This window comes from Aquila chrysaetos, chromosome 4 (genome assembly GCF_900496995.4).
Source record: "Aquila chrysaetos chrysaetos chromosome 4, bAquChr1.4, whole genome shotgun sequence".
NCBI classification, from domain to species: Eukaryota; Metazoa; Chordata; class Aves; order Accipitriformes; family Accipitridae; genus Aquila; species Aquila chrysaetos.
The window spans coordinates 30,443,795-30,465,912 of NC_044007.1; the positions used below are offsets into that span (position 1 = coordinate 30,443,795).

At 36.5% G+C, this 22,118-nt stretch overlaps 1 protein-coding gene across 9 annotated transcripts in view; it reads right to left on the reverse strand.

Moving 5' to 3' along the window:
• RALYL (RALY RNA binding protein like) overlaps nt 1-22,118 on the reverse strand; it is a 411,995-nt gene that overhangs the window by 204,382 nt on the left and 185,495 nt on the right. For all 9 annotated transcript variants that reach the window (XM_030011204.1, XM_030011212.1, XM_030011211.1 and 6 more), the window contains one exon: nt 8,620-8,898. In XM_030011204.1, coding sequence (XP_029867064.1) covers nt 8,620-8,875 — 256 coding nt within the window. In that variant the 5' untranslated portion in view covers nt 8,876-8,898. The remainder of the gene's footprint in view (nt 1-8,619; nt 8,899-22,118) is intronic.

Here is a 22,118-nt window from a genome sequence, read left to right on the forward strand (position 1 = left end):
AATCTGAGATAGCAAATATGCCTTCACAAGCATTTCTTGTCTCAGTTAAGCTAAACAGAGAAAGAACATTTGCATTTTAGCTGACCTTGCTGTTAAGAAGGGAAAGAAAGAGAGGAAGAGTTATCCTGAAAGTTCATTGTGCTAAAGAGCTGCCACCATGAACTGAGACTATGATTGGGTGAAGGATTTTTGTCTGCTACATCAGTATTCTGGCAGCAGGAATATTTGCTATACTTTCTCCTCCAAACAGCTGAGTGATGTCTTGGGAGGGAAAGCTATTTCATGGGTTTAACAGACATAGTCCAAAAGACAAATAGCAGGACTGGGATTTGTCTGGATTCCGCAGTATACTAAAATAGCATTTTTCTGTCCTGTCACCAATTCAGTGCTGAATACCTGGTAAAAAAACCCCCATACTTCCAATTGTGGGTTAGAAAGATAAATATTGGCAAGTCAGATTTAGATGAGAAATCATCTGACCTGTGCCCTTTCTATACACCCTGGAGCAATATGAATTTCTCCATATGCCTTTTGGAACAAGGTCAGCAAGTGAAATGTTTTAACAAAAGAATGAGAAAACATGGAGATATGGCAGGCACACATAGCAACCAGGTGACATGATATTAACAGCACTAACTCCACCAGTACATGATGAAATAGTGAAGAAAGTATTGTCAAATGATGAAGAAGAAAATACCACTCAGTCCAGATGAGATTCTGTTTGAAGTGAAAGAAGCCAAATGCATGGAAGGTAGTTTATCAAATTGAATCAAGCTAGATCAAGTAAAATGAAGCTGTAGACAACATGAGACCCTCCTAGAACAACAAAACCAAAAATTGCAGAGCATCCTAGAGATAATTCTTCTTTTTATACAGTACATCCTACACGAGACACTGAGACAAATGTTATGAGAGAACCTATCATGACAGTGTTTTTATCACTGCATGATGTTATGACAGTTCAGAATGAAACATAGAATAGCTATACAAATTTTAATGATCCCAGCAGTCACTAATGAAAGCAAGTATATTTAAGGTACAGGATTTTGTCTGCCACAAAGGAAAACGATTTTTGTAACTTCTTATAGAGCTGCAACAGAAATAAAAGAGAGTTATATTCAAATCAAGAAGAAACTACTGGATATTGTTTGCTGAAAAAAATAACCTCATCAAGATATGCATGGAGTAAAGGCTGAAGTACTGGGAACTTTGAGGTAACATTGTCTAAAGGTTTCGAAAAGCACGTACAAAATTACAATAGACATATCAGGCTCATGAACAGGTAAATATTTGTTGCAAGCAGATTTGAGGGACTTAAAGTGTAGCATGTTAGGAAAACCAAGGATGAAGTGATGAAAAAAGTAGCATTTAATGCAGATGAGACCCTGTGCTATATACAGACATGACAAGCAGCAGAAAAGGACACAGAAAGATCCCATAATACTACCTTGTCCATGATTTTAAAGATGAGCTGGCCAACAGAAGACTAGTTGAATCCTAATATACATCTGTACACAGCCTTGAAGGAAGGTTTTTCTTACAATAACACCTGCTGATGGCAAGCAATCAAAGCATTATTCTTGGCATTATGACAGAGGAAATACTTAACATTTGCATAAGCTGACATCAGGCTGTTCAGAGTACAAAACTTTGTGACAGGCACAACTTTGCAAATTTTAATTTGTCATAGTTTAGGAATATATGAAGCATTTCACAGGAGGAGACCCCAAGCAATCAGAAAGGAAAGCTTTGCTCTCATGAGTTTGCCTCATAGATAAACTATTTTCTTGATATGTACTTGGTACTTTTCTGAACATGAAAATATTTTAGTTCTGCCAGAAAGTCAGATCTAGATTGTAGTTCAGTTTTCATAATGAGTTAGAGTGACCAAGTCCCACTAAGAGAGAAATAGAACATTTTGTAAGATATAGGGAGTAAAACTCATTCTTATTCTAGGTATTCTTCATCTAATGAAATGGCTCATTCCATTAAAATATGGATTTTTGTTACATGATGAAACATTCAACTTGCTCTTCTGGAACAGGCATACATCAATTGTGCAATGGCGTCCTGCCCTGAACCGCTGACAGAGTGATGATTGTTAAAAATAATCCTTCCTTCCTTTACATGAGTTCCTTTACATGCATGGATAGTACCCTGAAATGGTGCACTTCAGTGTGACTATAGGATGAGAAAATACTGATTAAAAAAATGCACAACAAACAGGACTATGGAGTAACACCAAGAGCTAATAATCTTTCCGGGTTCAAGAGCATAAGACAACTGGGTTATACTGTTGTAGCATAGTCTGCTGCTATGGCTGTAGACTATAGCCACAATGAACATTCCTGATGCAACGATAGAAGGTATAAAGGTATTTGGAGACACCAAAATGTGTATGGGAATGGACGTACGGAAACTACCCAATATCAGAAGACCAATATGAGCAATGATCAGTGGTTGTATCCAAGGTTGCCTACAGTGAGACTCAACAATAGTGTCTGCTGTTACACAGGCTGCACCAAGACCACAAGGGCATGGTTAGGCATCAAGAAGGTGGAGACCCATGAGATAGATTTAGACAGGGTCCCTGTTCCTGCATGCAGGAGTAGGCTGAAACAGGATTACACTGGTTCCCAAACATAGGAACAGATTGAAATAGGATTAAAGAGTCTGTTCTAGTGGGTAAAATTTAACAACCTCCGAACTAAGCTGTGGAAGGTTAATTAATAATTTTTCAGAAGTTCTGTAATATTCTGCTCATGCCTGAGGGCTGGATGGTGAGGACATTGACTAAGATGTGATTTAGTGGGAAAGACTTTATTAAAGACAGCACAGGTCTAAGTTGATATCCTTAGTTTCACTCTAAGTTCCTGAGACATCAAAGGCATTACTTTCATCATGACCACATATATACAGTTCTTGTGGGTTTTATTTGGGTTTTTTTGTTTGCATTTGTAAGACGACAACTTGGCATTTAAATTTATTATCATTACTTTAAGTTTTGTTCAACACAAAAAATATTGGATCAAATAAACTTTCTCAAAACCTGGCCCTGATGTTGACAGTTATTTTGCAATAGTAATTGATCTTATCTGGGGAAGTATGCAGCAAATACTTATACGAGTTCAGCAAATGTAAAAGTCATCCCCCCAATAAGCCAACATCTATGACATCGCATAGGTTTTATGGGTTTGTGGATAGGTTTATGAATAAATATTTTCTGCTGATTCAAGTATTTGCTTATTTAAACATATTTTTTTGTTTTAAACTTACATGATAATGATAATTCCGTATACAGCATTTCACAAGTGTGCTTTTGCTTTTGCTTAAACACTACTCAGAAAGAAAGTGGATTATTATACCAGAAGAACACAATATTCTTTGAGGTACAATGTTTAAGTGTTGAAAACCATACAATATATAGTTATTACAGCTTATCAGAACTTAAATACCTTGCTGTCTAAGTCTCACTTGGATAAACAATTGCATGCATATTACTCAGTTACAGTTCTCAGATTATTTACTCATGGTGCAATGCTGATAAGTACAAAACTTCAGAACATGCATCTTCAAAAGTTACGAAGAGCTGAAGGATTTTCTATGAAGTGTATTGCACTTTCTGCTCCAGGAATGTGAACATGCAAAAATCCAATCTCATAAAGGTATAAGACTTGAATATAGCTTGAATATATAATTAATCATTATATGAATGTAATATTTGCTCTTTTTAATGTCTCATTAAAGTACTAAAACATTCCCACTTTTTGATTCTATCAGTACAATCTCTGAGGTTTCTCTAAGTAAGCCATTGTCCTTGCCTAGAATGGTTTGACCCACATTAAAAACCTAGTCTTTACAGACTTGCCAGAAGCGAAATAAGAAACCTTTCCAGTTGCTCCTCCACTATACACTTTAAAATGAGATCACATTGCTTTCCTGTTATCCTGCACAGGTGTATCCTGCCATTATGGTAGCTGGAGTTAGGTGGGTAAGAGTAACAAGATTGCTTTAATAAGTCATGAGTTATGTTCATACAAATGCATAATTGTTGTATTTGCGTGCTACTCACTGAAGGCTGATAACAAAGTTATAACTGAATAATCACTAATTCAGTTTTGAATTTCCTTTCTTAGTGTACCATTGGTTTAAATAAAGCTAAGTCACCAAGAAAATTTGGATAAATGTGCATCTCTCAAGACAAAGTGCATTTTTCACAAATGAGTTCACTAAGGCAGCATAAGCATTTATTTTTTTTTTTAAATTCAAACATTCATGACATAATTAATGTTGTCTGGATTTCAGATTGAGGTAAAAAATTGATTCATTCTGGATAGTCCTAGTTCTGCAAATATGTAGTTAAGTCTCTCAGTGTTGCTAGACATTACAAATACAGAACAGAGAAGATCTGTTTTGAGTAGAGGCAAGGGAAACAAAAGGAAAAAAAGTCCTATTGTCACATCACTTCAATTTACAACAAAGGTATATGCTGAGTCTCTCTAAAGGCTCTCTTTATTACCTGCTCTTCTCCTTGGATGTTTTCTACTGGATAGTCATCATTTAGAAAGCCCCTGCAGGGCTTCTGTGGTTCTCAAAAGGATGTGCAATAGAGTATGTCACCCAAAATAATTATCTGCAACCACCATCTTACCTTAGGCTACATGTCAATATGCACTCACTTGGTACTCAGAGACTGCATCTAATTTAGACCTGAAGGCAGACGTACGTGAATAATACTTACAGCAACAAAACAGGATTGAAGCTACAGTGGAACTAATTTATTAGTTAAAAAGGGCATCATCTGAAGAACTACAGTGTCTTTCATACTCTTGGTACTGTAATCTTTTTCCTTTTTCTCAGCATCCAAGAATGAAATTCTATGGTGTCTTAAAGAAGAGACCAAAAGTACTAGCCTTGCAGCATTTAACTTGCTTTCTCAAGGTGCCTGTGAGGTGGCTCTGGTCTTATTCTGGTGTAAATCAAAACATATTCTGAGGTTAAAGGAATTATGCTGGTTTAAAAATGTGTGTGAATGAGGAAAAAAATTAGGTCATATAATTATAAAAAATAACACTATGAACTATAAACCAAGCAAAACAAAGGTACATTATCATATAGAAGTTGCTATGATAGCTATACCAGAATTTTAGATGGAAGTTGTTACACATATTTGCCAAATGCGTAAGGTAAACAGGAATACATAATATAAAGTTACGAAACATTAAATGCCTTTTACATGGCATTTGTCTTCAGAGAATTCATGTGTGCTGGAGTGGATAAAAAAGTTAAATAGCATTGCTGTGACCCTTGTGAAGAACTAAAAAGGCAGAAGAAAACATCAGGTGAAGAACTTTGTTCTCCAATGTGTACCCAAAAGTTTCATTCTTGCCACAGCTCGCTCCTCAGCCCACAGCTGCAATGAGGGACTTGCACCATTGAAGCGAATATGGGCAAAAGTTCTCTAACTCGTAGATATTTTTAAATGGATGAAAAACTTTTGAGGTGATATAGCAGAGGGAATTATATGGGTGTCTTCCCACAACTGGGAACATAACTTGCAGTTTTGTCCTAGACCAACTTGAACATTTTCTTGGCTCCAGCCTGAAGCAATTCACAAAATAATCATTGTGAAGCAGACTCCTGTGTCCAGTACTGACCTGTGGGCAGGAAAACATGCTATTCCCATGAAGATATAATATCACTTCAAGAAACTACACTGAAGTTCACAATAATACCAAAAAATTTCTTAAGCATGTTTTTTTGTGTTCCTTTACGATCTCTTCCCCACAGCTTTTCAGACCATGTTGCACTTCATGAAACAGAAAACTTGGAAATAATCACACAGCTCATGATACCCACTTCCCTGAAGTTACAATAGCCACGGCATAGCCATTACACATAAACGGCCACCAAACACATCAGCAGGAGCTTGAGAGTTGTCCGCAGAGACCAGCACGCCAATGATAATGACCCACAGGAAGATGGCAAGACGGAGAGCACTACCAGTGCTTTAGATTTGTACTTCTGAGGAATTTGTTAAACAAAATGACCTATTATCTACCTATGGAGCCTAACACTTTGGGACTCCACCTCAGACAAAACATTTAGACAGGATCTTCAGTGAATTGTGCAGCATTGTATACAGCTATAGGAATTTACAGGTTCAATTTTTAATTTCATTTACATACATGCGAGCAGTTTCTGACTCATGGGTAAAGCTGCTGTAGAGGGTATCACAATGTTGAATGGCAGGACTCCGTAGAAGACAGGAACTAACATAAATGCTCAGTTTGCCAAAACCATGAAAGAACTAATGTAGATTAATAATGCAGTCTAAATTAAATTATTCCTTCTTTTGTGAGGTCCTGAGTGTTACAGTGTATAGTAGTATCAGGCATATAGTATGGGATAATCTTTTTCAAATATTCCTTTGTTCAAACAGCTTTCCACAACTGACTACCATCCAGCCCTCATTATATTACTAATTATATTCTAATTCCATCTAAAAGAAGATTCAGCTATGCTAATCAAGTTTATTTGTACATCTGTAAAAGGCTTTTCTTGTCCCCTTTCCATACCTTGACTGTTGATATAAAATCACGTGTTCTGTTTATTTCAGAATGCAAGGCTCTCAGGATAGAGAACAGTCATTTTTCATTGAGTAGTTTCACAGTAATGAGTCTACCTGTTACTTCCTTCCATTGAAATGCACAATTTTCACGTAAGTTACTCTTCTGGGTCATAATGCCGAGCGAATTTTATCTATCAGCTCCTCATTATTTTGAGGTGACTGTTAATGTCTACTCCTAATAAAAAGAATTCATAGAAAAAGTTTGTCTAAAGGAAAGTACCACTTTTATGAAGTCATTTTCTTTGTCAAACAATACCGATGACAACTGTGTTTCATATACAGAAAGATAAATGAGGTTTGGAACAGCTAAAAGAAAATTTCACCTTGCTCATTCTTTATATTCCTTGATACATCAGGAATTGAGGCATGAAATATGCCATCACAAGACTTTGCAGAATAATCAAAGTATTTTAAGATTATACAGTTGAACTTAGTATTGAATGAGCTTTCTGTTATTATTAAAAGATTTGAACAATTCAAGTAATTATTGGTCCCTGAACTTTTTACAACAACATCACACTCCCTTCTATACAAAGCATAGATGTACTTTGAGTAGAGCAAGGGCATCTCCTCGTACAAAGCACTTGGCATATTATAGATGCCAGAAGAAATACTAAAAGAGACTAGCAACAGTAGTCATAGTAATAATAGATCTATTGCCTTAGGAAAACACAGTTTAAAAAATCTGGTCAGACCAGTGTGCAAGGAGCTGTAAATAATGCACTGATGGCATTACATGGCCTATTGCTCGGAGACCACTGCTCCAGGAAACATCTTCTAATAATGCCATCCCAGAGACTGACTTTGCTGCCTTGCTTTTATCACTTGAGTTCTTTTATTTCACTCATATATATAACTTTTCCTAAAAAAGTTGTAAAGTAATCTCCCCTAAAATGTAATTGGATTTCTTTAATCTGTTTTTATTTTGAACCCAAAATACAGGGGTTGTAAAACTTAAAATTACTGTTGAGCAATTGTGACAAAACAACAACCCATCTAACACAAATGCCTCAATTTCTACAAATAATCAGAAAAATAGATTTCCACAGCCTGAGAAATTGAAAATGAATAAGCCATATCCATTCTTTATGACTTGTTACAGCCAAAGCACTAGCTACACTTCACCTTTTCCTGACATAGCCATTACACAGATGGGTTTGGATCTGAGCAATATAGTTCAGAGGTCTAGTGAAAGATCTCTGGCTCCTACCAAACATCTTGCTGTACTGTCCATCATTACTATATATATGACAGATGGGGTTAGTACTGTAGTCCAGATGATTTTATCATTGACAGCCTCCATATCTAATTGCAAATAGCTTTCGGAGGTAACACTAGCAATAAGAAACAGCCAGATCTTACATAACTGGTCATGGCAAAGCACTAGAAAACAAAAATGTTACACTTTTTTTTTAATTTGGAGTTGAGATGAACAGTGTCCACAACATTATGTGGGAATAACTTAAACCTAAGTTTTTAATAATAAACTTCTCTAAATGAGTAACAGCATTATAGTTTGATTTGGTACAATTTCAAGGACTAACAATACTCATTCTTTTGCTTCAGTATAAAATCTGACACACCACTGGACTGGATATTATTTTAGATTCATTAAATGCAAGATAACCACATGTATTAGATGAGTCTTGTTATATTACATTAAATTTACTAACTAGAGTCTAAGAGAAAATACTTATATTTTCCTCACATGAGTAATCATGTTCACTACAATGGGATTACATAGAGAAGTATAAAGCAGTCAGAAGTGATGTACTTAATAAACCAGCAGTTTATAGCACTAAACATTTTGTAATATCTAGGTAACATCTAATATTTTGAAAATTCTGCCAGAGCCAACATCCTGGAAATAACCTTAGATGGAACAATGGCAAACAAACTTACTAGTCCCCAAGGCACCACCAGCAGATGATATTTCAAATAGAAAGGAAAGAGAAAACAATATGTCAATTATATGAACAAGCCCTTACCTAGTGGCTGCCCTGCGATGATCCTGGCATTCTCTCCTGCCACCGCAGCCCTTGCATGCCTCTCACTCATGTACTGTACAAACGCATAACCTTTGTGCACTGAGCAGCCAACTATTTTCCCATACTTTGCAAAGATTGCTTCGATGTCGCCTTTTTTGACAATGGCTGTGTTCAGATTGCCGATGAAGACTCTGGAGTTGATGGACTTTGGGTCGTTCTTATTGGTGACGTTGCTGGTCTGTGTTTTGCCGGTCATGGTTGGATCACTTGGCTTTAACCCTTAAATAAAGAACAAAGAGAATTATGTTTCAAAGCATACAGTGACCCCTGACTTTGGATGATTTTTCCAGCAGTAATTCACTTTTCATTTTTCACTTAGGGTGAATCTAAACTCAGAAGAGTTGTACATTCTAAAAATTATTATCAATAAAGCCAAGGTAGCACATTTTAAAATACTGTTCATAAGTCAAATTAAAGCTTCTTATTTTTATAGATATAAAATATACCAATACATCTCTTAATACAATGCCGTGATAGTGGAGCTTTACTGTAATCATATGTGGATTTCTGCTTAGGAATTCAGTATTGACTTTTAAAGTACTTAGCCATCTAGAAACTGCAAAGCAAGAGAATGAATCATTATCTTATGTCAAAGAAATGAACATTCAAGGCCATGTAGAGAACAAACTCTAAAAATGAAAGACAACTCTGCTTTTGTTTGGTAAGTGTCAGCCAGAGCACATTTCTCACCAGTTAAATATCATTGACAGTTGTGAGAAGTGCAGGGCAGGTAACATACAGTTCTTTACTACGATCAATATGTTTCTATCAGAACAAGTTTCCCTATTAATTCAGTACAAAAAAGGAAAGAGAAAAGACAGGGGAAACTCAAGTGACTTATGTTCCTAGAATTAAAAATTATGAAAAAAACCTTCCTTAATTATAGGAACACAGATTTTCTTGCTGCTTTGCTCTTTCCTCTGAGGTCACAAGTCTAAATGCATCCTGGCGGATGTCAAATGGAAATATCCACATTATTCCTGGGAAAGAATTGGCAAAAGAGAAAAAAAAACACATCACTTTTTGTGTTCATCTAGTCTCACACTTCTGGAGTGCATCTGATTTTCTTAATATGTATGCAAATTCCACCTGCCAGCAGGTCCCTCCATTTACATCAATTTACTTAGATGGAGGTGAAATGAAAGAAGTTGTCCCATGTCACTGCTGGGTTTTCCTTAGCTATATTAGGCAATAGAAATGTCAAAAATATGCACACCTCTAAACAGTGAAAACTTATTTTGTCAGAAGGAGATCATTTAGACAGCAGTCAAATATAGGCCATATCTTACAGCTAAGAATTATGTTACTATTTTTTAACCTGTTCATACTTTTGATCATATCACTGTAACAGCTCAGGCGAGAAGAGAATCCAGTTAAATACTGCTCACAGTTAAAGCTCTGTTCATTTCTCAAGATGAAAAGGAATAATGACCTCTATTCTGGACACCTAAAGCTTGCACTAACTAGCAAAAGTTTCATATTTTAAATCAAAAGCTACCATATATTAAGCTAGACTGACGAAAAAAGAAACCATTGTTACTGAACTCCACACAATTCCTGGTGAACAAAGCGGCCAGAGCCACAGCCTTCAGCACTTTGACCGCCTCCATCACACAGGATCCAAACCCCACCCTTCAGGTAAGAGCACACAATGGAGACGTGTGGGCAGTCCTCCTGAGTCCTGGCAAACAGTCTGCTTTATTAAACCAATGCATGCAGTGAAGCTATCAGTCAAATAGCTTTTGCTTGCTTAACAACGTAATATGACAGCTTACTTCATATTACAACATTTAGAGAAAACTGTAGAAAACAAGAAAAAAATGTGTTTTCTTGTAAGTTTATCAACTTTAAATACATTCTGGAAAAACAAGATACTGTATACATGCACAAATTTCATAATGGAAAACCAGTAAAACTGCCTTGACCAAAAGCTTTATCATATGACAGACTCAATACTGTATAATTCTAGATTGCTGTGCAGATCATGCATGTTGGAGTCATGTCTATATATAGTTAACTTGAATATTGTGAACAGTTGTAATAGTGCGCTTGGTACCATAATAGTTTGAAAACAAACCACCTATGAAGCATAAATATAATGCACATTCAGCTCCATGTAGGCATAGACTGTTGATATTATCTGAGAACTAGTAAGTTTAAACCCATTTTAGATATACCTGTATTTACACAGGAGTCAAAATGAGAATATCATAGCCATGTTAGCATAGAGCCCTAATCACCCAAACTGAAGAGGTAAGGCGGCAGAGTAGCTAGGCATAAAGATAAAGGTTAATGCAGTCAAGTACCTGGTGAACAGGGAACCACTGGCGTCCCCTGAGGTTCCAAGATACACAACACCTTAGTGTGCAAATACCACTTTGTTTTGGGTTTGTGTGGTGGGGTTTTGGTAGCAGGGGAGGGGCCGCAGGGACAGCTCCTGTGAGAAGCTGCTAGAACCTTCCCCGGCTCCAAGTCGGACCTGCCTCTGGCCCAGGCCAAGCCTGTCAGCGACGGTGGTAGCGCCTCTGGGAGAACAGATTTAAGAAGGGGAACTGGCAGTGAGTAGGGGGACTGGAATGTGAGAGGAACCCCTCTGCAGACACCGAGGTCAGTGAGGATGGAGGGGGAGGAGGTGCGCCGGAGGAGGGGATGCCCCTGCAGCCCTGGTGAGATGGCAGGCTGTCCCCCCCCAGCCCATGGAGGGAAGCCGGGGAGCAGATGCCTACCTGCAGCCCGGGGAGAGAGGAGCCCACGCTGGAGTAGGGGGATGCCCCCCAAGATGGCCAGGACTCCATGGGAAAGCCCACACTGGAGCAGCCTGTGCCTGAAGGACTGCAGCCCGCAGAAAGGACCCACGCTGGAGCAGTTCATGAAGAACTGCAGCCCGTGGGAACAACTCACGTTGGAGAAGTTCATGGAGGACTGTCTGCTGTGCGAGGGACCCCACGCCGGAGCAGGGGAAGAGCGAGGAGTCCTTCTTCCCCTGAGGAGGAAGGAGCGGCAGAGACAACGCGTGATGAACTGACCCCAACCCCCATTCCCCATCACTCTGCGCTGTTGCGGGGGAAGAGGTAGAAAAAATCAGGAGTGAAGTTAAGGCCGGGAAGGAGTGGGGAGTGGGAGGAAGGTATTTTAAGATTTGGTTTTATCTTCTCATTATCCTTCTTTTGATTTGATTGGTAGTAAATTAAATTGATTTTGTTTTTTACCCAAGTTGAGCCTGTCTTTTGCCTGTGGCCATAATTAGTGAGTGATCCCTCCCTCTCCTTGTCTCGACCCATGAACTTTTCTTTATATTTTCTCCTCTTCATCCCACTGGGGCTGGGTCAGGGAGGAGTGATTGACCAGCTTCATAATGCTTTGTTGCCAGCTGGGCTTAAACCACAACACACTTCTGCTGGAAAAACTTAACATGGACAGTATTGTGTTCATGTTTATGAAGATCCAGCAAAAATGAGGTGAACTCAGCTGGTACATTCGGATACGACCAACACACTAATAATAAAAATGACAAGGGGACAAAATCTACAGAAAATCTTCTGCCAGACAAGACTTGTATGAAAATTATACACAACACAACTCTTTAATTATTACCATCACAACTGTTTTCAAAACACCAGAGTACTACACTCTGTATTTCCTCTATTGTTTAGCCATTTAACATGGGATTTAGTGAACTATTCATTTTTTTATTTCATGAAAATCCTCGTTTTATTTTTGCCCAGTTTTGCTATGCACTAATTTAAATAGATTTTGAATAGGACATTGAATGTCTGTCTCTTGTAGTTCTTTGCAATGCAAATTTACAATATTTTTATAACACAAAAATAGTTGTCTGGTGGGTTCTCTCATATTCAAATGAGGAGTCAGAAAACGTGCTGCAGAAATTCAAAGGTTGAGAATAATATTAACATGTGAATAATTGAGATTTGATTGCCTTGCTGGCTGACGTACAATACTATTGTGAATATTTCATAAAAAATCAAAGATACATGGGATCTTCATTACAATGAGAAAGAACTTATGGTAAGTTTTACACCTCACTTACAATATGCATCTGTGAATACTGAATTATACCTATCTTCTCTGAGCTATCAGTAAAATCACAAGCATTGTAACTCATACAACCACAGAAATAAATGAAACAGTGAGAGAAACATATCTGAAATAATCTCATTTCCTTGCAGCCTTTAATAAGGTATCTCGTTAATTTACTATTATTGCAGTGACCCTTTCTGGTAATAAATATCCTCTATATGCCAAACATATCTTTTAAGAAATGCTTTACGAATAACATCTAGCTGTCAATACACTTCATCATATTTGTTTATTCAATACACTTCATTATATACAGCATTGTTTTATAGTGTAGCTGATTTAATTATTCTACCTAGAACTAACTAGTTTAAGTCTTGGTATACTTGAACCTAAAATTTATAAATTAGACTACTTCCATTACTAGATAGATCACTGATTGAAAGCGTAAAGTTCACAAATCTGTTTTAAACATTAAGATTTCTAAAATGTTAAACAGGAATGAAAATGCAAATAACTAAAATGAGGTTCCTATTGTCCAGCACACACATGGGACAAGTTTAAACCAGTCAATTGGAAGTGCTTAAGATGGGGGCAGATTTTAAGCCCTGGCTTCCTTCACTTTTCCAGCACTTTCTGATGAAGTTCAGTTAAGCACCAGCATGACAAAGCATTGCTTTGTGGTTGTGAAACTCATCTTCAGTCCATAAGATGAACACTTGAACTCACATCTCCCATTTCATACATGTTCCTCCTATGGTGCTGTGACTAACCCCAGAACAGTGAAGACAACGATCCGTTTTACTTTTATGCTGTGTCCCAGTGCAGGGAAGAGCACAGCACCTGAAGCAAAGGGAAACGGTGTAAGTTGTCAAATTCTACCTCCCAGTAACTCCCAGGCATTTCTTTGTGGGGATAGGGGCAAGAAAGGACCGTGGTAGTCTTACTGGACCTCTGCTCCCTATGCTGCTTATGCATTTTATCAATGACTCTTCACAGTAAAAAAAAATAATGAAAAATTTGGCTTTGAAGAGACAGAACTGTTAAAATGTTTATCAAGAAAAAAATTTAAGGCCATAATATATTTTCTCTCCTTTTGAATTACCTTTTAGCAACAGTGACAACATTAACACTTCTGTAGTGTTGCAGACAAATTTAAGATGTTTAAACATTGGAAACGTCCTTCTGTGGGTGAAATGTCCTACAGCACAGATTTATCTTGCATTGCTACTAATATTTTATGGAGAAAATTTAATATTCATGTTAATTCCTTTAACAAGCTGTCATTCAAAACTATTTTATCTCAGTTAAATCAGTCCTTGACAAACCCCTATAAAATTTTACATACCTGCTGGAAGTAAGAATATTGGATATTTCATGGTGGGGGCGAGGGATGGAAGGAGGGAAGAAAGAGAACAGAAAGTTATCAGATAAAATATATTTTGTCTTGGAAAATCCTTTCTTCTTTATACTTTAAATTCATTTTTAATGAATTACTATATCTAGGTCACACAAATAAAGAAAAAAAGTTATTCATAAGATGTTTAGTTAAATCAACATCAAAATATTCTGGGCTTTTCCAGTCTTCATTAAAGTCAAAGAATCTGCTTCTACTCTCTCCCCCCAAGATATCCTGCCTTTTTATTTTTATTTTATTTTTTATGGCTTAGCTTTAAGTTTTCCTTTCAATTTTTTTAAAAAAGGGGTCAGCACATCATGTCTATAACACAGACAATGCTCCTTTCAAGCTGGCATTTCTGGAGCCATATAAATGACAAAATGCATCGATACTTGTTATGCCACATATTGTAGAAAAAAAAGGATTAAAAAATAAAATGATGTAGCAGATCGCACTTCATCTCCTGTTGTCAGTCTTCTCAAAGAGACAAATACTCTCTCTTTGGGGAGGGTGAATAAAATGTATCTACTTAAAAAAAATCATCTAGATATTAATAATACCATACCAAAAAATATCATAAACCACTTTTAGGAATACATTATTTTGGGTTAGTTGTACAAACATTTGAAATAGTAAGGGGGAGATGTGCACTCTGTCTCAGGAGCAGCACCACCTCCAAGGAGGGACAGGAAAGAGGAGAAGGTCTGAGGTCTGTACAGGCAGACAGAAGCTACAGCTTCCTATTGCCCTGCACTAGCTCACGGTGCTGGGACCTTCTCCCACCCAAATGGGCAGAAGAAAACAAAACCTGTCAGCAGAGATTTATAGGGATTTTCCCTCCCATTCATATGCTCTTTGTTCTCAAGGTACAGAAAATAACCCTACATAATCACATGAAGAAATACATTTCCCTAATATAATTTTTTTGATGAGCACTCTGATATGGGTCCCTTTCCCCCATCATATTTAACCCCTGTTAAGTACAAGGCTTTCTCTATTTATGAAGTGTGAAATCAAACCATAGTCCTGTTGGCTGGGATAAGAAAATAATTCTAATAGCACATACTAGTATAGCTGTATAAATAATACAACAAATTCAGGAGAAAAATATTAAAATCAAATCTAAAAAAAAATAATTAGACTTACTTGGGATTCTAAGTGAAGAGGAGTTTGAAATAGGATAAAAATATTAAGTTACCTAACTATCTATACCATGAAGAGATATGCCCTTCCAGGGAATACCTGAGAGACCTGGACATTGAGGTCAATTAGCAAATACCAGAATGGGACCTTCAGTATTATCCCTCAGGTAATGCCTCACCTTTTAAAAAGTCTCCAGGAGAGAGAGTACAATCAGGATATTTTGACACTAATGCAAGGCAGACAAATAAAGGGTTAACTTCCATACTTTCCTTAACATGCCTTGGTTGCATTGGATATGTCTGTCCAGGAAACTTTTCATCTTGGGATATGCTGCTTTTATAGGCTTTTGGAGATAGAACAGAACAAGATTTCTTTCTTTTTTTTTTTTTTTTTTTTTTTTAATAAGAAAAGGGCAAACAGAAGTTGGTGACTTTTCCCTTCACTTCCAATGTTTTGACCAGATCTATTTGTAGCCAGCTATCTCATCTCCTCCGAGTCATCATTTATCATTTATACAGCAAACTATTTTAATCTTCCCTCATCAGTCATTCCTGCTGGCTTCTTAATAATTTTTAATGTATTTCTGACTTTCTACAGTTTTTGTGGCCTAAATCTGTTTTCAATCTTCAGTTTTAGGTATAGTGACACTAAAAGGTGCAGGCCTGCTGTCTTTCTCTTCACTTGGTGACTTGGTGATACTATGGATTGCCTAAAAACAATCTTAGCTATATTTGCTGCCATATGACATTTCAGGCTAATCTCATGTTCACTAGGATTGCTTGGTCTCATTTGGCAGTGCTGCTTCCTCTGTGTTTTCCTTTCTCTTCAGCTTCATATCACTGTGAGGATTAAATGAGCCTTGGCAAGTAAGACAGTCTCCTACTATCATTTTTATATTTCTAACCTTCCTAATAGACTTCACCAGTTTTATCTGCTCTCAAGGGACTTTACAGTCCCAAAGTAAAACATCTGAAATTTTAATCAGTGAATTGTTTTAATGCTTCAGAATTTAAAGCCATTATTTAAAACCAGGCCTAATAAGGATATCCATGGTGTGGTTAGATGTTTCCCCTACAACACAGTTCTCATTCCAAACCTTCTCTGTTATGTACTAAGCTGTTTTCCGGGACACGTGACATTAAATGTAGCTAGGCCAGTATAAAATAATTTTTCAAATTATTTTCAAGGGAAGAAGATTCTTTTGGCAAATTTGTCATGCCTTTTTAAAGTAGCATCCAATCTTCATTGCTTGTGGAATCACTATAAGCAATTCACAGATAGACTATTTCAGCCAATTTTATTCTACCAAAACCTCCAAGAAAACTCAGTAACATTATTCTGACTATAATTTTGCTCCCTTATATTTCCTTTATTATTTTATAAGAGTTTGAAATTGGATTTGAGGAATGTCATGGTCTAGGCTGCTGAATACCAAACAAGCAGTCAAGAGATTCCAAATTGTTATACTAGCTCTGGTACAGACTTGAAAAGAGGCCTTATGCAAGTCACTTACTATCTCCACCTTGTCCTCTTTCTTCAGAAACTGGCAATAATACTGATGACATTCCAGCTCAGTGGGTTGCTGCATGAATTGAAATGAAAGAATGCAAAACATTGCAAAAATGCTGTGGCACTAGGAAGTTTAATAGAAAATATACAGTTGAATTGAAAACATAGGACTTTGTTTTGAGGATTAGTGAGATCTTTGTTTTTCCTTTCCATACCACTCATACCTGTATATTTCTAAGTATTTTTCTGTATTTTCTATTCATGGGTATTTTTTACAATTTATCTCCCATATTAGATGATAAAAATAATCATTTTATCTTTCATAATGGAGAGAGGGATTTAAGAGTACTTGACTTTCATAATCAGAGGCAAATTAGAATCACATTTGCTATTGTATTCGCTCCATAATGTCCCTCTCAGAAGTCTGTCTTGGGGATTTATGCCAGATGACCATATTTTGCATCTGACTTAGAGGAAGAAAAGCTAGTACTGACAACCAAGTAATTCTGATATCTGACTATAGCTCCGCCAGTAACTTTCCCAAAATGATGCAGTAAATCACTGGTATACTGTGCTTTTGCTTTATCCATCCCATTCTTTTACCCTGGTTAGATTTTTGTACCAGTCATGCATGAACTGCATCTTTAAAACCCAAGCACATCTGCAGGCAACATATGGTAGACTGCCACATCCCTATAGAGCCTTGGTTTTATTCCTTATCCTATACAGTGCATCCTGAGTCAGGTACCCAGGATAATAGGCTATCATTCACCACAAAACACCTGAATGCCTTTCTAGTCTATCTAGAAAGTCTAGTCTATCTTTTCACACACTGAATCTCATGTGCATATATCAAAGTTTAAGACAACAAAGGTAGTCAAGAAACAAGAGATACTCTCACCACTGAGGATATGAAACAGGATATCTGAAATTCCTTTCCCTGATAAAGCTTAGAGTTCATTGTGTCCACATTGCGGCAATGGAATTTTCTGCACGGGATTATTAAAGTTCCCATCATCTACATATACAGTATACAGGCATGTGATGAAGAAAAACTTAAAGAAAATCTGAATATAAATTGAATGATGATGTTGTTAGAGTCTTAAAGTCAGTTTTGTATTTGGATCTGACCTCAGCTACTTTTTCTGCCACAATCATGCAACAATGAGCAGAGTCCTTATAAACTAGATCCATAGACTCTCCTGGGCTTCTACCATCTCATAAACACAAATTCAAAGCTATCTGTGGAACTCTTCAACCTCTATCATCTCATCCTGAAGGCATCTGAAGCTTAATTGTACTTCCTTTTCCAACATTGAAATTTGCAAGTAGTCTAATGTTCTGCAGAAATATCTTTAAAATTTTTCAAGACTGAGGGGCTTGATACATGTAGCATGTTTAAATCTGCTCAAATTCATTGACCTGTCTTGCCTGCAGAGACTATTTTAGTAATTTTCCTCTGTCATGACTATTAAGGACACAAAACTCAGCAGTGGCGCCTTTCCCAGTGTTTTAAATGATCGTTCAACATTTAGGACATTCCCTGGGACAATGGAAATCTTCATTTGATTCCTCTGCTGCTGAAAATTAGAATGTGCATTCTTGGTCTCCTGAGAGTGTGCCTTGACTCTCTTAGCAATCACTGTAGCATGGCTGCTTCAGGGTCTTACCCCTACGTCTCCTTTTCTAGACTATCTTCAAAAGCATTTGACATTTACTTTGTAGTTAAATCTGTGGGAGTTTTCATGCCAAAGCTTTACTAAGCACTTAACTTTTAATGCGAAAATAATTTTAGTATCTGTTTGGTTTTCAGTTCTGTGCTGAGACATTGGAGTTAAATGAAACTTAGCATAGGAACATTCTCATTTTACTGAGAGATCACAAAGCCTGCAGTTCCTACTCTATGCCCCATACCATATGAAATATCTCCTAGATTAAGAAACATGTTAAAAACAGTGTGTTCAAATACTGTGTGTATCATTGAGAACTCCTGAAACGATAGTCTACTTTAATTTTTCTCTTTAAAATGCATTAAATATACACACAAAAAGTCTCATCTGTTCCCTCTTTAGCATTTCATGGAAAGCCAAACAAAAGTGGGATGAGAAACTTTTTTCCAATATTTCTCAATCTTTGTAGTCTCAGCAGTAACTTTTTGCTGCAGCAAGTAGATTCAAGTGATATTTTAATGTAGTTTGGGATACTAGTAAGTCTCAGTGATGCTGTGATTTTACTCTAGCAGACATCTGATGCCCAAACACAATGGTAATATTCCCTACTCAGATAATTGTTTTGTTTATTTAATGCTCTTTTAGAGACTCATTTAAACAAACACATTGAAATAATAATATGCCAAAGATACTTTCCTAAAAACATTATCTGAACATTAATCAACCACATTAATATAGACTTTTTGATGCAAACCATACAAAACCTGTTGTCAATGTACCTTTTCTAGTAATATGTTATTTGAGCAAATGGTGATTTTCCAGGACAGCACCTAATAATTTAATGTCAGCAGGTAACTTGGCCTCTGGAATCCAAATCTGTGTACATTTGAATGCTATAGAATTTGGTGCTGGCTGCATATTCCTGGTTTTGGTTAACCCTTTGTAAATAGACAGCTTAGAAAAAAATCAGTTTATATTCAGTTATAAGTCTAAAATATCATTCTCTCTTCTTGTACTGACGTCTTGTATCATAAATGTCATATTTTCGTTGCGTGACTCCTATATCTCCTGTCTCATATATTCTCTGCTTCTTTCCAAGTCTACCTTACTCTGCTCAAGTCCATTCACACTATTTCTTACTTGAGTCCACTTTGTTTCTTCCATTCCACTGAGTCCTTCCTACAGATTTTCATCATCCTCAGCCTTAGAAGAGTGACACTGGTATGAAGTTTGTCACACTGCTTTTGTTTTCGCTTCATATGGGTCTGTCCAGGGACTGGCTAATTTATTTGTATCAGAAGCTTTTTTTTCGCTTGCTATTACTCTATATTGTACTTGAAAGAGTGTTGCCTTGTAAGTACTGGGACCAGCAGCACCTGAAGTGAATGTAATCTGTCATTCTCTATCAGGAGCCAACTGTATTACTACTCTGAGTGAAACTGTGGCCCTGCCAAAGTCAGTGGCAAAAAAGTAGGACTTGAACTGCAATTAAACTGAATTTTTGCCTCTTAATGTGCTTCAGAAGGAACTGCACTAGATCTTTCAGCTGCATAGCATTTTTAAGGACTATAAAAGAATGATTCTAGTAACACTGAGTACATAGTACATTGCTTTTTTTCTTCTTTCCACACTTGTAGATACATATGGGACAGGACAAAAAAAGGGGAAAAGGAAAACATTTCCACTAAATTTTCAAAAAGCAAAGTGGACTATGATTTATTTTTAAGCGAAAAAATACAAGCCTGCAAAGAAAATTTTTAGAAAACTCAGTAGAAAGCATTAAAATCCAGAATGCTTAACATAAATATACTTCATATTAGCTCCCCTGTATCACAGGAGATTGGACAAACTTGAGTGTAAAGAAACCTCCCTATGAATCTTATATTTACATAATTTATTTTATTGATTATACTCAATCTCAGACGTCATGCTGTAGAGCTGTAAAATATCTGATAGGAGTGCAGTAAAAACTGGTTAGAGCAAATAATTTACAATTAATAATTTATCCCTCAAATTTTCTACCCTGTAAAGATTTTTCTATAGCTCTTGCTGTCACAATATCTAACCTCTGGTCTAATGGATGATATTTTTAGAAGGATTCATTATTAAAGTAACTCTGCTTTAAACCACAGTGCAAGCTTTCATTGACTTAACTGGGACAGAAAAGGGTATAAATTGAAAGGAGGGGGGTTTTGCTGTTGTTTTTATATTATCCCCCGAAGTGAATCTGAACAGATGCACTTTTTGTTATTCAACAGCTTGCAATGAATACGGAATTTTTTTCTTGTAAATATAGATCAGTTACAAACTGCTCTTTGACAGCACTTGAATTTCAATATTAAATAATCTAAATATTCTTTAATTTTATCTAGTTTACCTAGATTTAATTTGAGCTAGTATGTCCAATGTTATAGTTTGGTTCCAATTGACTTCTAGTGTGTTTCTTCCACCAGGTTTGCACAGGAAGCTCTCAAATGTTCAAAAAAATTAACACCAATGAAACTTGGCTACTCAGAGCTGAAATACAAAAAGACCATGAAAGGAGGCAAAGTTAATTATGAGTGTGTATGAAATCCATGGAAGAAGGTTGCTTGTATTTTTTCACTTGGCTTAAGTGATCAGCTTTGGCAGCTCAAATTGATTATTTTCAGTCCATATTATCTTATCATCCCAACTAATTACAACACATGTGATGCTGCATGCACTTAACTTGGTCTTGTCAACAAATATTAATTATTTGACAGAGCTAATTATTTTGAAACTAAAACATATTCAGCAGGGACCACACTGGTCTTTTAACATGCAAGTCTCAGTTCCCCAACCACACTGCATACAACATACAGTCTTTAACTTCCATCAGTATTGTTAGTTGTTCTCCTAATGTGATTATGTATTCTTATATTCCTTTTGGAAAAAAAAAAAATAATCCTACTAAAGAGCATCTTATTCCTTTTCAGAAGTGTATAGCTGCTTTGTTAGCAGTACAACACCAATTCCTACATATCTTGTTTGTGTAAGTGATGAGAACTGCCGTGTAAGGAAGGAACTGCTTGTCAATTCTTGCACAAGTTACATAAATCCCTTTGAAGAAAAACATTGCTGGAATTATTTTAAATTCTAAGAGTAAACTGTAGCTGAGTATCATCACTGTTGTCATCATTAAATTGTGCCACTTAAAATAGCCTTTTATTATTTTCATCCATCCTTACTGTGTTTTCTTTAAAACTGATTACATGTTGATTACAGATGTTCTGATAAGTTACTCAACTCCTGATTATTGGGAAAATTTACCATATATTATGGAGTAAGAAACCAGACTGGCAGACCAATAGGTACACGTAACATTTTGAAGAGAAACTGGAATGCACCAACTTCTGTAAATCAAATCTGTTAAGCTAGCACACCTCCAATTTATGTTAGAATTTGCTTTTTAAATTACCTGTATATTAACAGCAAAAAGGTACTGTTTTAATGCTTTTTACTGTTCTTTTTTTTTTTTTTTTTTTGTAGAAAGAGTTAGGACCCTTAAGAAGAAAAGGTATTTGAGGAAATGGTTACTAGTCCCTTATTTCTTTCACTTTAATAACTATGTGACTTTCACCCCTATCTTTAATATTTATGTAAAGGAAAGGTAAGTGTTATCAGTTTCTATAAAAGGAAAAGTACCTTCACAACAAAAATGG